Raw genomic sequence first — 23,702 nt, forward strand, 5'->3', positions numbered from 1 at the left:
CTTATGAATATAATATATATATATATATATATATATATATATATATATATATATATATATATATATATATATATATATATACACACACACACACACACACACATATATATATATATATTCAAGTGAGGGAAGGCATGACACTAATTTGAGGGTTGTTAGGAGCCATGTTGTTAATAGTTAAAGATTATGCAGGTTCATATGTCATTTTTACTTCTTTTTTGCATTTTCTTTATTATTTAGGTGTTTGCAATCATTCTGACTGGTTTGAGGTCTGTTGCTCAAATATTTTATTATTATTATTATTATTATTATTATTATTATTATTATTATTATTATTATTATTATTATTATTATTATTATATTATTATCTGGCCTTCAGCTTGTCTGGGAAATCCTAAGTGCCAGCCCTGAACTTCCTTCTTCATTATAGTCATCACAGTCATCAAGCAATCAACCTCAGACACCTGCACACTGATTGCTGTACTGCTGGGTAAAACTGGTAATCCATCGGAGACACTTGCACCTCAGGATTAATGTTGCTAATCTCCATTTGTAAACTCAGTGTGTTTTTCTGCCAGTGTTTACTCAGCAGTATTGTCAGCATTACTGGTTGAGAACTGCCTGTCTATTACATTGTGCAGTATTATACCAATGGAAAATCACAAACACCTGCATGTTATTATAGGACATGAGTAATAATTCTACATTCTGAATGAACCATGATTTTTGTTTTAACTAGTATAAACTTTGTAGTAAAGTTTTTTGGATTAGAGAGGCAGCAAATGTGAATGTAATATGTGGGGGGTTGGCTGGTAGTCACATTGCTGTCAAAGGTGTATGAAACAAATGTATATTTTAAACTGCGGTACTTGTAATGATTTTGCCCCAATTGAATCTGTAGCCTAAACCTGTTTTTACAAGAACGGACTGTATACTGTGCATTTACTGTGCTTTATCATGATTTATTATACTTATCTGTGCTTTACCAAACTTGACTCTACAGTTCAGTATGCTTTTGCAGTTCTGTATGCCTTTGACAGGAAAGGCCACCAGATGGACATAGTTGGTAAAATAGTTAAATCTAAAATTAACATCATAATATTAAAATATTAAATGGAATTCTACAACTAGTATGCCAGCCCCTCCTTGTTACTAAACCTCACACTAACCACCTGGGGTGATGGAGGTGGCATTAGCCTACATTCTACCCATAAATACAGCTCAGGATCTCATAATCAACTTAGGTGTTGATTTGGGTGCATTATCACTGCAAGATTTAAGTTCCCACTATTTTATGACTGGTACAGTAAATAAGCACAGCATTGGTTCTTAACAGCAGTTATCTTCTACTATTCATACAGACCAGCATAATTTGGCTTTGAATCTACAGTAAAATTATGTTCTCTTAATAAAACAGTGCATATTCACTTTATATATTTAGATTGTATATGGTAACCATGGTGCCACATTCTAAAAAAAAAAAAAAAAAAAAAAAAAAAGCTTAAACATGTGCAGTGAAGCTTGAATGGATAGTTATATAACTTGCCTGATAAATATTAAATGTGAAGGACTTCTTCAGGGTGAATAAGTTATTTATTATTTTTACAAATTGTATATAACATTTCTCTGTAGTGCATCTAAAATCTGTTTCATATGCATGGGTGCTGCACATCTTTGTTCTTTCTTTTTCAGAGTTAATTACATGTGAAATGGCAGCTAAAAGTATGGTTTCTGCCAATAATGGTAAAATAAGGATTAGTATTTTTTACAGGGTAGTATTTTTTAGGATGCATTGAAGCACAGTGGTTAGGTGTAACATTTTGTAACATTATTCTATGCTATCAGCAAGTTTTTTACTGTCCCTACTGGACAGTGACATTTTAGTACTGCTGATGGCAGCAATAAACAGAAGTCCAGTACTTGATTTCTTCTTTAATTAAGTATGTCGTCAGTCTCTCACATATGTTAAGGAGGCAATATTTTTAGGCAGTATATTTTATTTAAGATGCATCTGGCTTTCACCCTTCAGCAACTTTTATGAATTCTATAATGTATCGTGGCAGTTATCGATTAGAAATGTTTTGCACACTGAGGGTAATTTCAATCACATGCTCTCAATGAATGCTCATTAGTTCTTTCAGTTTTTATGGCCAAATAACTGTACAAATGTTATACTGTTCCAATAAAACAGAAGAGAGGATTGTAGCCATTAGTTTCAGATTGAGGATATAGTCATAAATCCCTTTTAAGGGACTTCCTGTTTTGTAGTTTCAGTAAGCTTTTTGGTTCTATTGATTTTTAAATGGGAAGTACTATATTATTTACATTTTGTTGCATACTTAATAATATAATAGATAACAAAAGTATTAGAACAAGTAACAGGCAGTAAGTCACTTGACCAGTTCAACAACAAACAGGGGGATTTCTCTGTCGTGCAGAAATACAACAGCAGACATTAGGGAAGACAGTGTAATTGTTGCCATTTTGCTGCTTATGAGGTGCCATAGCAAGCAAGCTCAATCTTTATAGACATATGTCTAAGGAACCCACAGATGGTGTAATGAATTGGCATCTTAGCCCATTGAATTGAATGGAAAGGAAAGAGTTGGGTGTGAACCACAAACAGTACAGTTCAAAGACGAACGTCTTACCATTCAGCTAAATCAAGCTCCACAATCGAGAGGTAAATGTGTATTTGTTATACTGATGTCAGTATTATTAACTGATTAACAGCGAGAAGTAGATTCATTACAATATGTAGGAATCAAGATCCTGCTATAGTACCTCCAACTAATTAAAACCCTGAACAAAGCAGAATTAGTCTTTGTGGTTACTATAATTTAAGTTCATATATAACTGTGGCAAAGTGGTTGGTAAGGGGAAAAAGTGTAGCGGTGATGTGATGCAGGAGTGATGAACAGACAACAGTGATTCAGTGAACAAGTGTTTATTTGTGCTGTTCCAGGTCTGGCGACCGTCAAATAATAAATCCCCGGCCGTACACAACAATGTGTAAAGCGCGGGGGTGGTGAACACAGTACAGTCTCACACACAAACAAAGGCACGGTCACCAGTCCTGGGTGATATTCAAACGTGCAGGTGCTCTGTGCAGTGGTACTCCGGATAGTGCTTTACGTGGCGACAGCTCCAGAGGCGTGCGTTAACTGTCTAGTGGTGCGAAAAAGACAGACAATTATAAACAAACAAAGACAACACACAACACGCAATACACTCTGAGAGCTCCTCTCTCAGTCCTTCTCTCCTCACGTTACCCAAACGAAGGAAAAGATCAGCGTTACCCTGGCCCCTATATGTAATCCCTCATGATATCTAGGTAAACAGTTGCAGCTGCCTTATTACTTGCAGCTGCCTCTCGTTTACCTTTCAAATCAACACGGTCTTACAACAGAGTCACGCTTCTTTCCAGGCTGACCCACTTCCCTGACCCGGAAACGAACTGTCCAGCCCTTCCAGATACTTCTCCTCTCGTTCTTTAGCGCCCTCACAGGTCGGGAGGAAGATTCATCACCAGAACTCATCTTTCCGTCACATATCCCACCGCTCAGAGTGGAGCCGAAGGAACACTTGGCTAAATCTACCTTCCCCCAAAAATAATCCGCATTTTGGTGGTCTTTCCCCGCACGGTGTACCATATGGTACATGAAGGGCTGCAATGCCAGATACCACCGAGTTATCCGGGCATTGCTGTCCTTCATTGTGCTTAACCACTTGAGTGGGGTGTGGTCTGTGACCAGATCAAATGAGTGTCCCAGCAGGTAGTATCGTAAAGAGTGAGTAGCCCATTTAATGGCTAAACAGTCTTTTTCAACTACGGAGTAGTTGCGTTCCCGAGGTAACATTTTTTTACTCAGGTACAATATCGGGTGTTCTACTCCAGCTACTTTTTGGGATAAGACTGCACCCAAACCTACATCCGATGCGTCGGTGTGGAGGACGAATCTCTTGGTGAAATCCGGTGTGATAAGAGTGGGGGCCTGGCAAAGTGTACGCTTAATAGTATCAAATGCTCCCTGACACTCAGCTGACCATTTAATTCAATTTGGAGCTCTCTTTTTCGTGAGGTCGACTAACGGGTTAACCACTGTGGCGTACTCGGGGATGAAGTGGCGGTAATAACCGGCTAAGCCCAGTAGTGACCTCACCTGAGTCTTGGTTTTGGGGATTGCTGCATCAACCAAAGCCTGGATTTTGGTGACTACAGGTCTCACCCTTCCATTCCCCATTAAAAATCCCAAATATTGAGTCTCTGTTTTGGCAAACGCACATTTCCTCAAGTTAGCTGTCAGCCGGGCTGCCCTTAGAGACTGAAGAACGGCTGTAACCCCAGCCAAATGCTTTCGCCAGGTGGAGCTGTATATCACCACGACATCAATATACGCTGGTCCATCAGTCTCTGAAAGGCAGCGGGCGCACCATGTAGCCCAAATGGCATGGTTTTAAAGTGGAACAGCCCTTCTGGTGTTGAAAATGCGTTTTTCTCTCTGGAGCTGCGGGTTAAAGGGATTTGCCAGTATCCCTTCGTCAGGTCCAGAGTGGAAATAAACCTCACTTTTCCCAGTCGGTCTAAAAGTTCATCGACCCGAGGCATGGGGTATGCGTTGAACTTAGCAATAGCTTTCACCTTTCTGAAATCCACGCAGAAGCGGTTGGTGCCGTCTTTGCCGCTATGATAATCGGACTGCACCACTCGCTCCTGGAAGGTTCAATCACCCCAAGCTCGAGCATATCCCATACCTCTTTGCGAACGCCACTTCGTCGACTTTCTGGGATCCGGTACGGTCTCTCTCGCACTGTGACACCTGGTGGAGAGATAATGTCATATTCAACTAAGTTTGCTCTGCCGGGCACGTCAGAAAAAACATCGCTGAACTCCTCAATAAGCTTACGCAGCTCCCTCTGCTGATCCGGAACCAACTGTTCCCCCATAGAAATCGCTCTTGTGCTCGGGGTCTCTGGACAGGGACCTAAATCATCCTCCATATTGCCTGGGGCTATAAATAAGACCTCCCTTGCCTGCCAGGGCTTTAACAAATTGACATGATAAATTTCACGTTCATTTTGGTGATCGGGCTGTCTAATTTCATAATTTACCTTCCCTATAGCCCGAATCACCTCATACAGCCTCTGCCATTTAGCACACAGTTTTGATTCGGATGAGGGAAGTAGCAGCATTACCTTGTCCCCTGGTCGAAAGGTTCGAATCCGTGCATTTTTGTTGTAATGCTGCTGTTTTGTCAGTGCTGAGCCGATCTGAGGTTGTCTTGGGCCAAACGACCGACCAAATCCAGGCGATCTCGTAGTAGGAGCACATACTTCACTACATTTTTAGACAAGCCTTTGTGCTCCTCCCACCCCTCTCTCAGCAGGTCGATAATGCCGCGAGGCTGCCGGCCGTACAGGAGCTCAAAGGGGGAGAACGCCATTGAACTCTGCGGCACTTCTCTCACTGCAAGAAGTAGGTAGGGAAATAGCGATGCCCAATGTTTCTGCTCCTGTGTTACAAATCTCCTCAGCATTGACTTTAAGGTCTGATTAAAACGTTCAACCAAACCGTCCGATTGTGGATGATAAACGGACGTCCTGATGGGACGTATTTTCAATATTTTGTACACCTGCTGTAACGTATTGGACAAAAAATTGGTTCCATGATCAGTCAAAATCTCCTTGGGAATCCCTACTCTAGCCATAATCTGCGCTAACTCGGTGGCTAGTGCAGCTGCACTAGTGGACCTCAATGGAACTGCCTCCGGGTATCGCATTGCATAATCCACCACTACTAATATATGCGTATACCCAGAGTCAGAAGGTAGCAAAGGGCCCATTATGTCCATTGCAATGCGCTCAAAAGGAGTGGAAATAATGGGCAGTGGGACAAAAGGGGCGGGGCACACTTGACCGGCGCTACTCGCTGGCAGTCTGGGCATGTGGCTACATATCTCAACACATCAGTATGAAGACCGAGCCAATAGAATTGAGCCAATATCCGTTCCCTCGTCTTCTCGGCTCCGAGGTGCCCCGCAAAAGGGATATCATGCGCCAGCCTCATGACCTCGGTCCGACAAGAAGGGGGAACCAATAATTGTGTTACAGGCTGTCCTGTGCCCGCGGCTAGGTTTACCCTATACAGTAATCGCCCCTTGATACTGAAATGTGGATATACTAGCGCCCCAGTGCCATCAACATCAATACCGTCAATGGACCGGACCTGCCCCCAAGCGTGCACTAGTGATGGGTCGTTATGTTGGCCCCACACTATGTCTGCGCTTGAGTACCACAGGTCCAGTACACCGAGAGGGGTTGGACTAGCCTCTGCCCTAGTCGGTCCAGTAACCTCGCTCTCTCAGTCACACTGCGTTCCCACTCCCTTTGACTGGCGTTTGTTACCATTACAGCACTCTCCCACCAGACCCCAGCCGTCTCTCAAAGACGCTCCCTCCCATTTCGCGATCCGTCTCTCCTTATTTGTTTTTCTAGGACGGAAAAGAGGGGAAAACATTTCAGGATGAAAAGGGAACACATCACCAATTTGTTTACGTGTGTGGCTGAGACTGCCATTATTTGCATTAATTGTTTAAAGTTTGGCCAGTCTCGGCCCAGAATAACTGGGTGTGGCAACCTTTCTGCCACCCCGACTACGAGGTGACGTTTTATCGGTCCTACCGATAAGTATACTTTTAGTGTGGGGTATGTCGTCGTGTCTCCATGGATACAGGAGATGGCCACCTGACCTTGTGGCCGCCACGACACACCGCCCAAGAGAGCTGTCCTAATCACGGTTTGCTCACACCCTGTGTCCACTAACGCGTGGGTTTTCACATTTCCCAAAACAACATCAATCAGACATGGCCCCGCCCCTTACCCGTTTCAGATGCCCAATTGCACGCTGCCACGTCACACTCCATGGCAGCGGGGCAGGACCTGGCACGGTGTCCCGGCTGGTTGCATCTGAAACAGAGAGGGGGGACAGAGTGCGCATAGGTTACATATCCGTCCCGCTGCTGGTTGGGCAACGGGGCAGGGGCAACACCTCTACCCCAGCTGGGGGGAAACCTCGGTCTCCGTGGGGGGGAGGCAAGGGGGCCCAAAGGGGTCGACGGTCTGGGAGGTCTGGGTGCCGGGAACGACAGTGGTGGTGTTGTTGGAGGAGAGGGAGGGAGAGGTTGGTGACTGTGAAGGGCAGGGTCTGACAATATCCCGACCCGGGCCGACGTCAGGGAGTCCTCAAAGTTTTCGGCCAGTTCGACAGCCTCCTCCAGGGTGTCGGGGTTGTGGCGCCGGATCCACGCCTGCGTTTCGGCGCTGACCACATGGCAGAATTGTTCTACCACAATGGCTTCCCCTATCTGCTGCGCGGTCTTTTTGTTGGGGGTCAGCCAATGGACCATGTGGTCACACAACCGCTCTACGACCACCCTGGGCGTGTCTCCAGGGCTCTCCGGAATTCCCGGAATCGCGTCCGATGAGTCTCCGCTGTAATGTTGAGGCGGCGGAGAAAAGCCTGCTTGACAAGGTCATAATCGGTGGCGTACTGGTCGCTCAGGGCTTGGTAAGCTGCCTGAGCCTCCCCAATCAGGCAGGGTCCCACCTGGCTCGCCCAGAACTCCTGCGGCCATCCTGCCGCGGTGGCCAGTCGCTCAAACGCCACCAAGAATGCCTCTGGGTCTTCCTCCACCATCATTTTCATTGCCCTAGCCTTCGGGGGCGACATCGGTGATGTTACGGTAGGGGTTGTTACTGCCGCCATGGCCAGCCCTACCCGTTCAATGAGCGCCATGTAGCGCTCCTCCCTCCTTCTCTCCTCTGCATCCCGTCTGCTCTCCAGCGCCTGCAGCAGCTCCGCCAGTGCGTTGCGATCCATAATCCCGGATCTGACACCACGTGTGGCAAAGTAGTTGGTAAGGGGAACAGGTGTAGCGGTGATGCGATGCAGGAGTGATGAACAGACAACAGTGATTCAGTGAACAAGTGTTTATTTGTGCTGTTCCAGGTCTGGCGACCGTCAAATAATAAATCCCTGGCCGTACACAACAATGTGTAAAGCGCGAGGATGGCGAACACAGTACAGTCTCACACACAAACAAAGGCACGGTCACCAGTCCTGGGTGATATTCAAACGTGCAGGTGCTCTGTGCAGTGGTGCTCCGGATAGTGCTTTACGTGGCGACAGCTCTGGAGGTGTGCGTTAACTGTCTAGTGGTGCGAAAAAGACAGACAATTATAAACAAACAAAGACAACACACAACACGCAATACAGTCTGAGAGCTCCTCTCTCAGTCCTTCTCTCCTCACGTTACCCAAACGAAGGAAAAGATCAGGGTTACCCTGGCCCCTATATGTAATCCCGCATGATATCTAGGTAAACGGTCGCAGCTGCCTTATTACTTGCAGCTGCCTCTCGTTTACCTTTCAAATCAATATGGTCTTACAACAGAGTCACGCTTCTTTCCAGGCTTACCCACTTCCCTGACCCGGAAACGAACTGTCAGGCCAGCCCTTCCAGATACTTCTCCTCTCGTTCTTTAGTGCCCTCACAGGTTGGGAGGAAGATTCATCACCAGAACTCATGTTTCCGTCACAATAACATATAGAACAAACAACACGTTCTACCACTAAAGCAGTGTTGCAAAAAGTAAAATTTTAGTTACTGCTAGAATAACAGGCACAAAAATAATAGTTTGCAGTTTTGAAAAAAACAGCTGTTTTATTATCTGTATACAGTATATCGGTATTGTAGTCTTTGAATATTGTGTCTAATGCTACTTTCGTTCAGTTTACTTCCAATAATAAAACCCCATAAGAAGTTCTTATAATAATGTACTTTTTACACAGTGTTTTATCTCCAGATATAAGGGAAGGAGGATCAACAAGGAACAATCAGTATTTAGCGCTTCCCAAATCAGCACAAAAGGTGGACCAATGCAGGCAGTTATATAGGCTGAAAGTGCTTTACGCCCTTCTCCCAGTTGGTTCTATAACTTCTACAGTGCCTTGGGATGCCTGACATGAAATGCTGTTGAGTTGAGTTACTTAAAGCTCTACTCCACTTCCACAGCAGCCAGTGAACATTACATTATTCACAAATGGGTTGATAATAATCATAATACTTCTACATCGCATTTCATGTCAGGCATCCCAAGGCACTGTAGAAGTTATAGAACCAACTGTAAGGTTCACTTCTAATTGTAGGGTAGCCATCTGCCCTAGTTTTCCCTTGTCTTGGTTTTGAGACACAGCAGGTGTCTCAGGATTGCAGTGTGCTTTCCAGGAACACAAGGGAACATCCTAGGTTTCAATCACATGCAATGTGTGTCATGGCACTACACAACGGCTGCCCAAAATGATCTGCAGTTGGATCAGCATCCATGAAGATAATGCAGCAACAACACAGTGCTAGTATGCTGAACATGATTTGATGCCTGATTATGTTAGCCAAGATCAATTATTTTTGCAACAGGAACAAAATATCAGTTGGTTATGAGTACAGTAACATTATATACTTTAAATGTATTCTTGTTAAATTATTTTGTAATCCTTTGCAGTAATGTTTTGGTATGGATTTTACAACAGCTACAATTACTGTATAAGCTACATACTTTTAAGTAATTTCAAAAGATAATTGAATACACATAAATAGGTTGTTTGTCATACTTTTTTTTAATTAAAATGTAATAATCAAAAAAACAAATGAGAAATGCACAATATGATATGGGTGTATCCTAATTGTTTAATACAGTTATCATTATGCATTGCTCAAGGTGCTGATATTGATCATTTAGTTTACATATGTATTTAAAAGAACTGTAACAGATTTTGGGTATCAGTTCAAGCAAATGCAATTTTATACATATGTGAATTTGACAGATTCAAGTTACACTGCATGAGCCTTGACAGCTTTGATTGCACTAGAAGGTTTAGCTAAGAATACATTACGCTATGTAACACAATTTTTGTTCCTGGGTAGTAAGTGTTATTTAACCTAATTGCTTATGCTTCAAAAGTATAGAAAATGGCTATTATTCCCCACAAACTTTGCTTTTTTGACCAGGACAGTGATATTTCAAAATATCACTATTTCCAATGGGAAAACAGGCAAATGTGTGTCTTTTTGTTCACATAAAGTCAGAAAAAAACAACATATGAATCCAAATTAACACGTATTTATACTAAAGTAATACAAAAATGACTACAAAAGATTTAGAAGTGAGTAGTTTTTCAGATTTATGATTATACTGTAATTGTAAAAACAAAAGATTTAGAAGTGAGTAGTTTTTCGAGATTTACGATTATACTGTAAATACAGTATAATCGTAAATCTCAAAAAACTACTGACTTCTAAATCTTTTGTAGTCATTTTTGTGTGCAGTCAGGCCCCTCTGTTGTATGAGGTCTTCTATCCGTGCTGAACCTGCTGCAAGTTGTCCCGAGCCCACAAAAATTATTATTATTATAATTACCATATAATTACACCCATTGCAGCGGCACTTAGAAGATTGTTGTAAACCCTTGTCAAAATAAAAAAGGACAGGGTCAAGGGATTTTTTTTCTGGAATAGTAGCGCAACAATCACGGTGAGCTACATCTATTTTCATTGTAAGCCCAGCCATTGACTATGGTGACATCATACGTGTGGATCGGCAGTGTGGATTAAGGAGGAACACATTTCTAAACAGCAGTGTAGCTGATGAGCAACACGCAGAAAATGCTGCTGTTACAGTTGCCTGAACAATTTAATCATCTCAGAAATAAGAATATTTTATTTAAAAAGACTCTGCCTGTGTAATTATAAACAACTTTCAAAACAACATTGTGGCAAAGTGCCCTGCCCCTGTGTGTATTTTGTGTTATAAGTTATATGTTCGGTGAGTGGAGAACGGGATTGGAGACAGAGGTAATAAGAATAATAATAATAATAATAATAATAATAATAATAATAATAATATATAATAATAATAATAATAATAGTTAATAGTTAAAATATCAGCTCACCGTGTTTGTCTGTGTAGTCCGTTTTGTTTGTCTCTTTAATTTGACGAAAGTGCCGTGTCCTGTGTTTTTGTTTGTTACAACCTTTTTATTTACTGTTCTGTTCATTCATTAAATGCTGAGCGAAACCAATCGCTCAGCTCCACCCAACTCCACTTCTCTTTTGTTTTTTTCCTGGTTCCTGTTTCTGGTCTGACGTCACCCATTACAGTCGTCTTTATGACAAACATTTACTCCCTGCCTTACATTTTGCTCAACAGTGCACATTACCATATCAAGGTTTATCATTGTTCTAATAATAAATACCCTTTCTTTATAAGAGTGTTTGAATTACAGATGTGTTGAAACACTTTTGAACTGCTGTGAACATGTAACATTTGTATGAAGAAAATTCTGATTATTTAGGAAGTATATGCCTCCTAGTTGAAAATGCATTAACCCATTGTGCACTATTGTTTTTTTTGTTTTCAGCAGTGTTTCAGAATATCAGCTTGTAGAGTGCCAGTATACATGAATTGAAATCAAACACTGCTACCAGTTATTTTCAAATATGGATTGTATACTTAAATTTCACAGCAGCACTAAAGGTCTTTTAAAAATGAAAGGAGTGTTCAGGGGTATATAGGATTCTGACATGGCTCAAGCTAAAATCGAAAAAGGACAAGGACAACCGATAGTTGACACATTAAAAGAGATCTTGATGAAGACAGCCTCTTCTCTGCTGCTGCACTTATTTTTCAATGAGGGAATCACCCAGCTATTATTAGCCATGCATGGGCACGAGCCATCATTATGTTTGAAAAACAAAGGACTGTTTCCTAGCATCAATACCTGGTTTCAAGATAAATTGACAACTACTCATTGGTTTATATGTGCAGAGCAGTTCACATTCAGAATCCAGTCATTTCCAGTACTTACCAAATTATAAACTGAGTAGTATTTGCATGACCAATGTATGCAGTAAGTAAGTCAATGTTAAGCTAGTTTCTTTAACTCATGCTTTGTTTTGTTTGCCTGCTCTTTATTGTCTTCTCTTCAAAATATGATTTCTTCTTACCTGCATTATAAATAGTCACAATTACAATCTAGATCTAGACACAACTTAAAACTTCCTTTAATTGCGAAAAGAGATTGGTGCAGCAGCTACTGTTTGTCACTGGCTGAACAAAAGCATCACAAGCTGATTTTGCATTGCATTACCCGATTTCTGAAGTCTTATATTCATAAAACTCACTGCATACTGTACAGGCCTGCTCCATGCAATGTACTGTACAGTAGATTGTTACTATAACTATATCTTCTATATTTCAACCAAGGTCTAAAGGTGATTTCACAGTGTCATCAGATAGGCAACACCCATCACCAGTATTTTGTTAATGTGGCAACAACTTCTCATGATAGTTTGACTATAAAGCCAATGTGTTGAAACCCCTAAACCAGCTAACTGGAAAACTGATTTACCTCTCATCACGTTTTTACCCCTCCTCATTCAGATCTAAAATGATGCCCTTTTTTAATGATTTATCTAGCATCTGGATTTAGATCTCTTGCAGTTTAGAGCAATTGAATAAATCCATCTTGCTACAAACTATGTTATGTTTTGTATTAAGTCAGTATGTAATGAGGCTTTGTAACAAGATGGCCGGAGTGGGTGACGTCAGACCAGAAGCAGGAAATAAAACGACAGAGAGAGGTGGAGTTTGGTGGAACTGAGCTAATGGCTTTGTTCAGCATTTAATGAGTGAACAGAACAGACAGAAAATAAATGGTGGTAACAAACAAAAACACAGGACATGGCACTGATAGCCAAAATAAACAGACAAACAAAACGGACTATACAGACAAAACACGGTGAGCTTCTTTTTAACGATTATTATTATTCTCTTTCCCTCCATCTCCAATCCCGTTCTCCACTAACCGAACACACAACCCCAAGTGGGTGAAAACATGCTTCTTTTATGCAACTCGACTGCTAATCAATCATTCAATTGGAGTCGCGGTACAACTGCACGTGAATTAATAAAGTGCAATTCCCCGTGCTCACATATTACATTTTACTTGCATGTAAAGTGTTGTGCAATCCTTGTGCCTATATACAAATATACATTTTAAACACTCGTGTTACAGAGACCCGTTTATGTCCCGTGTACCGATGACTATACACCAACGTTAAAACACAACACATAACACAAAATATACACAGGGGTGGGCACTTGGCCACCGGCTTATATGTATGACGTTTATTCTTAAAAAACTAGAAGAACATGTTTAAGACTGTGGAACATATTCTTTTGAAATACCTAAATACATTGAAAACTTTATATGTAGATATATTTTTCAGTACAGTGCTTTTAAATCAAGTTAGGTGTTTTTTCATACCTTATATTAAATCATTTTAAAAAGGCATATGTTTTGAGCTTTTACACAGGAAATATATGCTTAATATGTTTTATTTTTTGCAACAGTGTAATATATTCTTTTCTACTCTCTTTTCAGATCTTCCATATGACCTATGACCTGGCAAGTGCTGTGGTAAGAATATTTAATCTCATTAGTATGATGCTCCTTCTTTGCCACTGGGATGGCTGTCTTCAGTTCCTAGTGCCACTACTCCAGGATTTTCCTCCAGATTGCTGGGTGTCGCTAAACGGTATGGTTGTAAGTATTGTTAAATTTACATTGTGTTCTTTTTTTCTTTCAATCTTTACAGTCATATTTTATTGTTGTGTGTTGTTTTTATAGATGCGAAGAATTTTTGTGGGTAAGTTATTTAATTCTGACTAAAGCCTGGTCTAGAATCGGTTATGCAAAGTAAGTTCAATCAGGATAGGGAATAGCATAGCATTAAGTATAGCTTTGGCAACGCCATAAACTTAGATTTTGTTCAGTTTTCTGTATGCTCTGTGAGTCTCAAGTAATTAGTCACTATAAATGTAATGTTTAAATGCAATTGCAAACCAACTTAACTTTTACTAAAATATTCTGGGTGATACTATGCACATATATGTGACCTTTTCTGGGACACGGACTACATTTACATGATGGCCTCAGATGTCAGTGTGATGATGTTTCAAGGTGGTTCTACAAGTTGTTTAGGTTATTTTAATCGTAATAAAGAATACAGTGTTCCATTAATTTTATATCTGATGTCACCCTGTTTCTGTGATCTAAACTGGTATGAACCAGTGGTATGAGCAAGCAAAACAATTCTAGACCTTAAGATTACAGACCACTGTCTAATGTATGATAAATACTGTATGCTGTTTTCAAAGAGAATTAAAAAAAACAAAAAAAAACAAACACATGACCAGGTATGCAATTTGTTTGAATCATTTGAATTTAAAGGAAGGGTGTATTTCAATTATTAAATTCAATTAAACCAGAAAATAATATTATAGGGATGTGGCAAATAGTAATAAGTATTCTATGTGTACTTTGTGTGTGCATTATACAGAAAAACTAAATTCTATATATATATATATATATATATATATATATATATATATACACACACACACACACACACACACACACACACACACACACACACACACACAGCGCCTATAGAAAGTCTACACCCCCATTTCAAAATTTTCGCCTTTTGTTGCCTTACAGCCTGGAATTAAAATACATTAAAATAGTTTCATTTAGCTACACATCCTACCCCATGATTTCCAAGAGAAAAAAATATTTTAGAAATTTGTAGAAAATTAATCAAAAATAAAAACTGAAATAGCTTGGTTGTAATAGCAATCCTAAATTAGCTCAAGTGTAACCAATTGCCTTCAAAATAACACACCAAGTGGCCTCCACCTGTGTTAAATTGTAGTGAGTCACATGATTTCAGGATAAATTCAGCAGTTCTGACTCAACCATGAGCACCAAGGTGCTTATAAAAGAACTCCGGGACAAAGTTGTTGAAAGGCACAGATCAGGGGATAGGTATAAAAAAATATCAAAGGCCTTGAATATCCCTTGGAGCACGGTCAAGATGATTATTAAGAAGTGGAAGGTGTATGACACCACGAAGATCCTGCCTAGATCAGACCGTTCCTCCAAACTGGATGACCGAGCAAGAAGGAGACTGATCAGAGAGGCTACGAAGCGGCTATGGCAAATTTACAAGCGCTCCAGGCTTTTATGGCCAAGACTGGTCAAAGTGTGCATGTGACAACAATATCCCAAGCACTCCACAAATCTGGCCTATATGACAGGATGGCAAGAAGGAAGCCATTACTCAAGAAAGCCCACCTTGAATCCTGTTTGAAGTATGCAAAAAAACACTCAGGAGATTCTGTAGCCAAGTGGCAAAAAGTTTTGTGGTCTGACAAAACTGAAATGGAACTTTTTGGCCAAAATGTAAAACGGTATGTTTGGCGCCTAACCCAAAGTACACCATCCATACTGTGAAGCATGGTGGTGGCAGCATCATGTTATCGGGATGTTTCTCATCGGCAGGGACTGGGGCACTTGTCAGAATAGAAGGGAAAATGAATGGAGCAAAGTACAGAGGTCCTTGAGGAAAACCTGCTTCCCTCTGCAAGAAAGTTGAAACTGGGACGGAAGTTCACCTTTCAGCATCACAACGACCAAAAGCATACAGCCAAAGCTACACTGGAGCGGCTAAGAAACAAAAAAGTAAATGTCCTTGAGTGGCTTAGTCAGAGCCCCGACCTAAATCCAATCAAATATTTGTGGCATGACTTGAAGATTGTTGTCCATCAGCGCTCCCCAAGGAACTTGACAGAGCTTGAACAGTTTTGTAAATAAGAATGGTACTGCTAAATCTAGGTGTGCAAAGTTGGTAGAGATCTAACCCAACAGACTCACAGCTGTAATTGCTGCCAAAGGTGCTTCCACCAAGTATTAACTCAGGGGGGTGTAGACTTATCCAATTATGATCTTTCAGTTTTGTATTTTTAATATATATATATATATATATATATATATATATATATATATATATATATATATATATATATATATATATATATATGTGAGATAGCAGGGAGGGGGTTAAAATCCTTCCCTGCTAAAAACCTTGTGAGAATGCACATTTGGGTGTTATGGGGTTTAATTGGGTAATTGTTTTATTGTTTAGTAATCCCCTGCACCTGGTGGTAATTGTAAATTAGAGCCAGGTGCAGGGTATTTAAGAGAGGCAGCCAGTCTGTTCCAGGCTGCTGCTGAGAGAAGAGCCCGACTGTGTGAGTGAGCAGTCGTATTGAGGTATTGTGTGAGGGTGTGTTTTTGAATGTTTGTGGCAGGTAAACGGTTTAGCCGTCCTGCGTGATAGTTAGGTTCCTGTTTGTTTAGTGAGTGCTCCAAATAGGAGCTAGGTGTTTGTTTTGTGTTTATTTCATTTTGTGTTTATTAAAAGTGCGCGTGAGCGCTGTTTCAGTAGAATCCTGTGTGTTGGGTCGTGATTTAGAAGGGAGAAGAACCCGTGAGAGCCTCTGTGGCAAGCAAAAAGGTGACATATGGTACCAGAAGTGCCCTTCTCAATGAAAACTTTTTTTCCACCACAACAAAATGTGGAAAAAAAGTTCAATTAAATGCATGAGACTGAGGCACTGACACAACACTGTGTGTCAAGGGTGTGTGTGTGTATTGTGTGTGTGTAAATATGTTTATATAAATTTTGATAATCTGAGGCACTGACAAAAGTGCTGCTTTATGATGCATTCTGTACTTCATGGTTAATTCAGCAAATCACTGATGAAATACTAGCTACAAATTTAAGCATGTCAGAAACCAGAGAGGTCTAGTGGTCCAATTGTGTATACAGTAATTGCCTGATTGAGTGTCTGTAGGAGAAAACAAGATTGACAGGGAAGGTAGGAAAGCCATGTAGGACATGACGTGACAAAGAACGAAACAAGAAAAAATAGATTAAGTTTTCTGTTAAACACAGAAGAAACAAAAATGGGAAACAAGGGAGGCTTGAACAGTTTTTGTAAAATGAAGATAGAAAAATAATGAATCTGCATAATAGTGCAATATCTGATAAGCTGTCCTATATTAGGAAAGACAAGATTCTCTTATCACCCATGAAAAGCAAATAACAGATTTCCACCTGTGAAAACATGATATTTTATTTTATTATATTTCCAGGCTCATTTATTGCTGTTTGAAAATAAGAAATGGGGCATAAAATGTCTCTAGTTTTATAATAAAAATTAAAAAAACACACACACACTGTAAATACAGGAAGAATATCTCCAAAAACAAACATAGAGGCTGGACACACACACACACACACACACACACACACACACACACACACACACACCACACACACACACACACACACCACACCTCACACACACACCATCAGCTGCAGCCAAACAGTGAGATCCGGGTCCTGGCAGCATCTGTGGTTTTAAAGATTTTAATCTCACCGACAGTGGACAGGACAAACTCCGTAATGGCACTTCGCACTGCCTGTTATACCTATACAACGGTAAATATATATATATATATATATATATATTATATATTACTCTATATATGTTATTACTATATATATATATATATATATATATATATATATATATATGTACTGTTCAACTATCTTAAAGTGTCCAAAGTTTTTGTTAATTTGGCTGTTAGAAAAATGTAATATTGTGGTTTTATTGTTGTTCAGCTCAGATGTCAAGTGAATCAGCCAAAAAAAAAAAAAAAAACTGCTAGACCAATCTGTGTTAGTCAGTGGCGGACCTTATTCACAGACAACAAAGATCTGCACAAAACAAGTCTGTCACAATATGAAGTGCAAGAGACAGCCTCAGTACAAACACAGTACAAACTCATATGACAACAAATCTGGTGTGTATTTCTCTGAAAAGTGATTCAGCATTCAGTTGTAACGCTTCATTTTCTAGATAGAATTGCATAACAGCCTTTGAAAAAAAATACAAATATATTTCACATTCTACAAGTCAGTGATGTATCTATATACACTGTGTGTGCCAGTAGCAGGATAATGTCAGGAAGGAGACTCAGTGTCAGGAAGCTGCAGTTAAACTACTGTTGTGCACTTGTTTTGTCACGCAAACAAGCAAAAACACAGGAACAAAATAAACAAGGTACAAGGGCTAAATTAAAAGGTTCAAACTCAAAAATACACACACTTCCAATGAATGCTTCTGCTCGTCCAGGCTGAGCAATACCTTCAATGGACTTTTGGATTCCACTCCTTCCAAATGTCTCCACCAAACAAGGGATTTAGCTTCCTTCTATACGTGTGACCATTCCCAATTGCACACTCGATTCTCTTATTAGGGAATGGCCACACTTCACCCATGGGTTCTGGAATTAACCCCATCCCTGCCAAACTTATATTCAAAATACCCAATCTTTATTTACCCATATACACACTATTTACAAGACAGGCTTCTGCCCTGCCACAGTGCCATATGCTTGTGTCTGTAATTGCTGCAAATAAAAATAAAAAACTAGGAAGGAGAAAGACAAATGAGTTTCCTACCCCTATACCTATGGGATACAAAGATGTGCATAGATTAATATCTCTGGTGAATGGACAACTGCCATCAAAACAAATAATGTTACAAACGTTCTGAATATATGGAAGGGAAATAAAATAGGACACAGATATGCTGACAAGAATGTTTTTACTATAATACATTTGTTTTGTTCCATCAGAGACATGTTTGATGAGTTTTCTTTTTTATAAAAAAAAGAAAAAGAAAACATGAACATGTACCCCTGCACAAAGGAAAGTCATTCAAGGGCACACAGAAAATGATTGCTGTATGCAGTGCAGAGGCTGAGACACACACCAGCTCCCCGGGGCTGTGAGTTATTGCCTGGTCGTGACTGGAAAGATATAAAAACATCACTGCAGGATGGTGGTGCACACACATGCAGCAACATAATGCTTAAAGGTTTAAGTGAGGACATGTAGCTCAGGAGTATTAACTGAAGTATTAAAATTAAGTAGAATAGGAAGTCTGCAGATTTGTTTTACATGCAAGATGCCCATGCTCATTTTATAATAAGGTCGTAACCCAGTTTTAAGAAAGCTTTGCTGTAATCTTTAGTGCTATATATGCACAAGCTGTCTTTTTATTGTAAAGTAATAGGGAGTGTAGGTTCCTGTTTCTGTTGATTTTTTGTTTCTTAACAAGAAGGCTAGAGGCTAATGGCAGTAAATATAAAAAAGTACTTGAGCTGTGAATTCGTAGAACTGAAAGCCCAATACAGTTGAAGAAGATTTTTATTTATTTATTTATTTATTTGAACAACATTCCTTGAGAAGTATAAAAGGTGTTGCAAAATGATTTGTTACATCTGGATTGTGAGCTTTTGTAGCTGATGCTTTTTTCAAGATGGGATGGAATATATTTTTCAGTTAATATTTTCATGTTATTATGTTTGAGCTATGGGTCAAATGTTAAAATGCTTAGAAAGACCTGATACAAAGAAGAAACTCTTGATGCTATACACATGGTCTTGCAACCCAGTATGTAACACAGAATGGAAACCTTATATTAATAATTTGTTTTCTGTTTTCATGATGTATTTTCAAAGCAAATAAATGAATACTAGGGACTCTACTGAACAGGGTCATTGGGTGAAATATGACTCATATATTACTGCTATGAAATAAGAAATGTACATCATTTTCAAATTGCAATAGCAACACTTGTGTGATTATTAAGGCAAGTCTTAACAAACAAATCCAATTCCTGCAATATTTTCTTTAGCAAAAGCAAAGGTTAGAACTGATATTGTTCTTGTTTACTGTAATTTGCATGTCTCCTTATTTATTTTATTGTTTTCATAGAACTAATTTAATTTCAGTAGCACATGGACATGCATTGCAATTACTAAGTGCCACCAGGACCCATAATCATTATGCAACAAGGCTGTTGCTGTGTTGCTGAAGAATAAGTATATTACAGATGCAGCATGATTTTAAAGCTGGTTGTTTGAGGAGACCAGTTGTTCTCAGAAATTAGACAAAAAGGACTCATGGTACAAGTGCAAACAATACCCTCACAGGGGAACATTGTCTTTACATCACTGTAATCCCATGTTAATGGTAACTATGAGAACAACATGTACAGACATATTCACCAGCAGCTACCTGAATCAGAACAGTATTAATAACTTCTGTAAAACTATGATGGATTTAGTTACCATCTCAGTTTAGCTTTGCACTGTACTCACCCCAATGAGTAATACGTATTAGCTAATCTGCCAAAATGTAGAATTGTATTTGAAAAAGTTATACAGTACATAATTATTTACAGCACTCCTTCTTAATATCCGGTGTTGTCTAGGTTATATGAAGCCTTGGTAATGTCTCCCTGGACACTGGAGTTCAATTATTGGTAAATCCTTTGAGAATGCACTTCCTATCCACTCCCTTGTATTGATGTTTCTGTGAATGTTGAGTAAGGCACGTTTTTTTGTTTGCAGGTGCCATTTTAGTTAGACAGGTGCAAGTTAAAATACACATCTGCAGTATACCTTATCAGTCCCAGAAAAAAAAAAATAATACATAGATTGACAGATAATGCTTTCCCATCATTGCTGCACTGTTGTGTTTTATTTAACAAATATATTTTCAATACATTCACTTGAGCCAAAAGAAAATCGTTGTGTAGCCAATAAACACCAGAAAAACACTGGGAATGGTTACTTAGTTCACATTGATTTTACCCTTTTTTGACAAAAAGAAAAAAAAAAACATCCAAGCATTTTGGAAAGTAACTGAAAACAATAATTTCATTCAGTGTATAAAAGGTTTTTCATAAAAAATATTTTCATAAAAATCAGCAATAGTTAAAAATAACCACTGAAAAATGAAATTAATAAAAACGGACTCTCTAGGCATAATGCAAACCCATGAACACCTCAAAATAGTATAGTGTTGTTTTGTGTATTATACAGTGCAGTGTAGTTAGTAATTGAACATATTCTAATTGGATTAACTAATACATGTGGGGTATTCTAAATTAGTACTCTAAGCATTGTATTCTGAATTGAGGATGAGATTTTAATGTGAAGGGCTAAAGTGTGTGTGTGTATATATATATATATATATATATATATATATATATATATATATATATATATATATATAATCTTAAGATATATAAGAGAATTAAAGAAAATATTCAAAGTCTCTCCTTAAGGTCAGGGTTCTGTAATGTCGGTTTCTGTAAGCTATGTCACATATGCCTGGATTTCTCAAAAGCATGGTTTTATCAAGTGTAGTATATACTGTCCTGTCGCTTTAACTCAGCAAGGAACAGGTGCTTAAGTCAAAGAAGCCTATCGATTGTGGCATGTGCCCCTTATCCAATCTGTGCCTCTCTGATAATGGCCCTTCTAAATAGGATGAGCGTCATCCAGTTGCAGTGTGCACGCTTCATTAAAAGCAATTCACATGGTCCTGAGCCTGGACATAAATCTCATGCCTGCTGAAATGTTATCAGTGCTCCTGTTCCCCTCTATATACTGACTAATTAAACTCAAATGATTCAAAAGCTTTGTGGAATCAAATTTTACCACTTTATACTGGTAAGAATTCCAATGTAATATCTAAATCTACATTTCCATTCAGAACACACTCGACAGCCTTATTCCAACCTGTATTCCTTTGTTACAAGTGAAAGTTGTCCAACCAGCTTTGTTGATAAATACGTTTGGAGGGAAACTGCATAAAATTCCTAGAAACATTTGTCATTTCTGCACATGAATCCTCACTCTTCTTTCTATGGAGATGATGAAACACTAATGGCACTGGAAAAATAACTGTCTGAGAAAGTAAAATGGATGGAAAAGAAGACAATGCTTGTGTAACAGGCACATTCATATTGCTGCAGGAAGAGGGCAGCAGCCCTATAATATCCGTCTGTCAGTCACGGCATTGACACGGAGAGGCGGGAAAGAGGGTGTGTGGGCTTTCCCTCTCTCTGAGTTGCTGAGCAGCGAGCTTTGGGGGATTGCTGCACCGATATAATGATGCTCTGGGGTTCCCACTATCTGCCCCTCTAAGATGAAACGAGCCAGCTGGCGGAAGCTCTGCTGTCGCCGATCACTGCTGGGAAAACAAAAAACAAACAAAATAAATTTAAAGAAAGATTGTAGAAATCGGGGAATCCTTGGGCAGACCCCAAAACGTGAATAAGTGGAGGGAACACTGTAGCGTAGGACGGAGACCCGGGCCATGCGGGTAGTGATGGTTGGGAAGACGTTGTCGAGTGCAGCACCTTTATTTTGTAGTTTTATTATTTTTGTAGTTTTTGTAGTTTTTTATAGTTTTTCATTAACCCTTTATGCTCCTGAAAACAAAAATGCTGCTGAAAACAAAAATGCTGCTATATATATATATATATATATATATATACGAATATATATAATATATATATTAATATATATATATATATATATAATATATATATATCCACAAATATTATATACAAACAAAGTTTATATAATATATATATAGCACTATATTACTTATTAGATTTTTTTTTTTTTATTAAAGACAGCGATCTACAGGTTTCGGCACAAATGTGCCTTCATCAGGATGGCACATCAAATTCACTCAGGAGTTATATATTAGTTCCAATTAACGACTCGAAAACTGTTTTTCAAACTGCAACAATCACTTTAACTTAATTATTGCATATATATTTGTAAATTATCCGTAATTAATCACAAATTAACAGCTCCTTGTCATCAATACAATTTCATAATTAAACCACTAAAATTCTAAAGTGCTAAAATACATACAAGAATTAACTCTACTATAGGAAAGGGCTGTAATCCAATTCATTATTCAAACCAGAAGGATACAAAGTGTTTAATGTATAAATCCAAAAGGATTCTCGTTGCAGAAGTATGTTTAAGTGATCACCACCTCGCTTTGGACAATTATCCTTCTCTATCCCCAAGAATCGAATGTAGACGGAGAGCTGTGTCCAGCTTGTATGTAATGTCTCAGCATAGCGTAATCCATATTTTTTGTTCTAATGACAGCTTTATGTTCTTTAGTTCTCTGTTTTAATGTTCTTTTTGTCGTAACCATGTATGACTTTCCACATGGACACACTAGCATATATACAACAAACGTTGTATTGCAATTAATAAATTGTTTTATTTGATTCCGTTTTCCACTATGGGGATGACAAAATGAATCAGAGTTGACAGTATTGCCACACACAGCACAATTGCCACATTTGGAATTCCCTTTGAATTTACACATTAAAAATATATTTTTCCCCACTGCACTTGTATCTAATGTTTCACATACAATTGAAAAAAGTTTGTAACACAGAAATTAAAAGGTTGACCCAACTGGATGTAGACACCACACTTTATTTCTACCTAATTTATCAACTCTCTTCTAAAATTATTTGAGAGAGACATTGATAACTAGTACAATAAAATGATGTCAGGTCAAAATAATTTCAAGTCCACAGGAAATTCGAAAGCTCTTAGACAGCTTTTAGAGCATAATGGCTGGTTATAATTAACCACACATTAGGGCGGTGCCATAGTAAATTCAAGCTTTGGATAATTACAGATTAGAGGCAATAGACAACTATGTTCATAATTAAGAAACCCCACACACTTATAAAATTGGTGTCTGAAATTAATTTTGAACAATTAATTTAATAAAACTTCTAATTAAACCTGTACATCAGAACCCTACAGGA

The 23,702-nt window shown here is 39.0% G+C and overlaps 1 protein-coding gene across 1 annotated transcript in view; it reads left to right on the forward strand.

Moving 5' to 3' along the window:
• LOC121318164 (potassium/sodium hyperpolarization-activated cyclic nucleotide-gated channel 1-like) overlaps window positions 1–23,702 on the forward strand; it is a 77,882-nt gene that overhangs the window by 15,144 nt on the left and 39,036 nt on the right. The window contains exon 3 of the mRNA XM_041254553.1: window positions 13,501–13,662. Within this exon, the coding sequence (XP_041110487.1) occupies window positions 13,501–13,662 (162 nt within the window). The remainder of the gene's footprint in view (window positions 1–13,500; window positions 13,663–23,702) is intronic.

The sequence above is a fragment of the Polyodon spathula genome, chromosome 1 (assembly GCF_017654505.1).
Source record: "Polyodon spathula isolate WHYD16114869_AA chromosome 1, ASM1765450v1, whole genome shotgun sequence".
NCBI lineage: Eukaryota > Metazoa > Chordata > Actinopteri > Acipenseriformes > Polyodontidae > Polyodon > Polyodon spathula.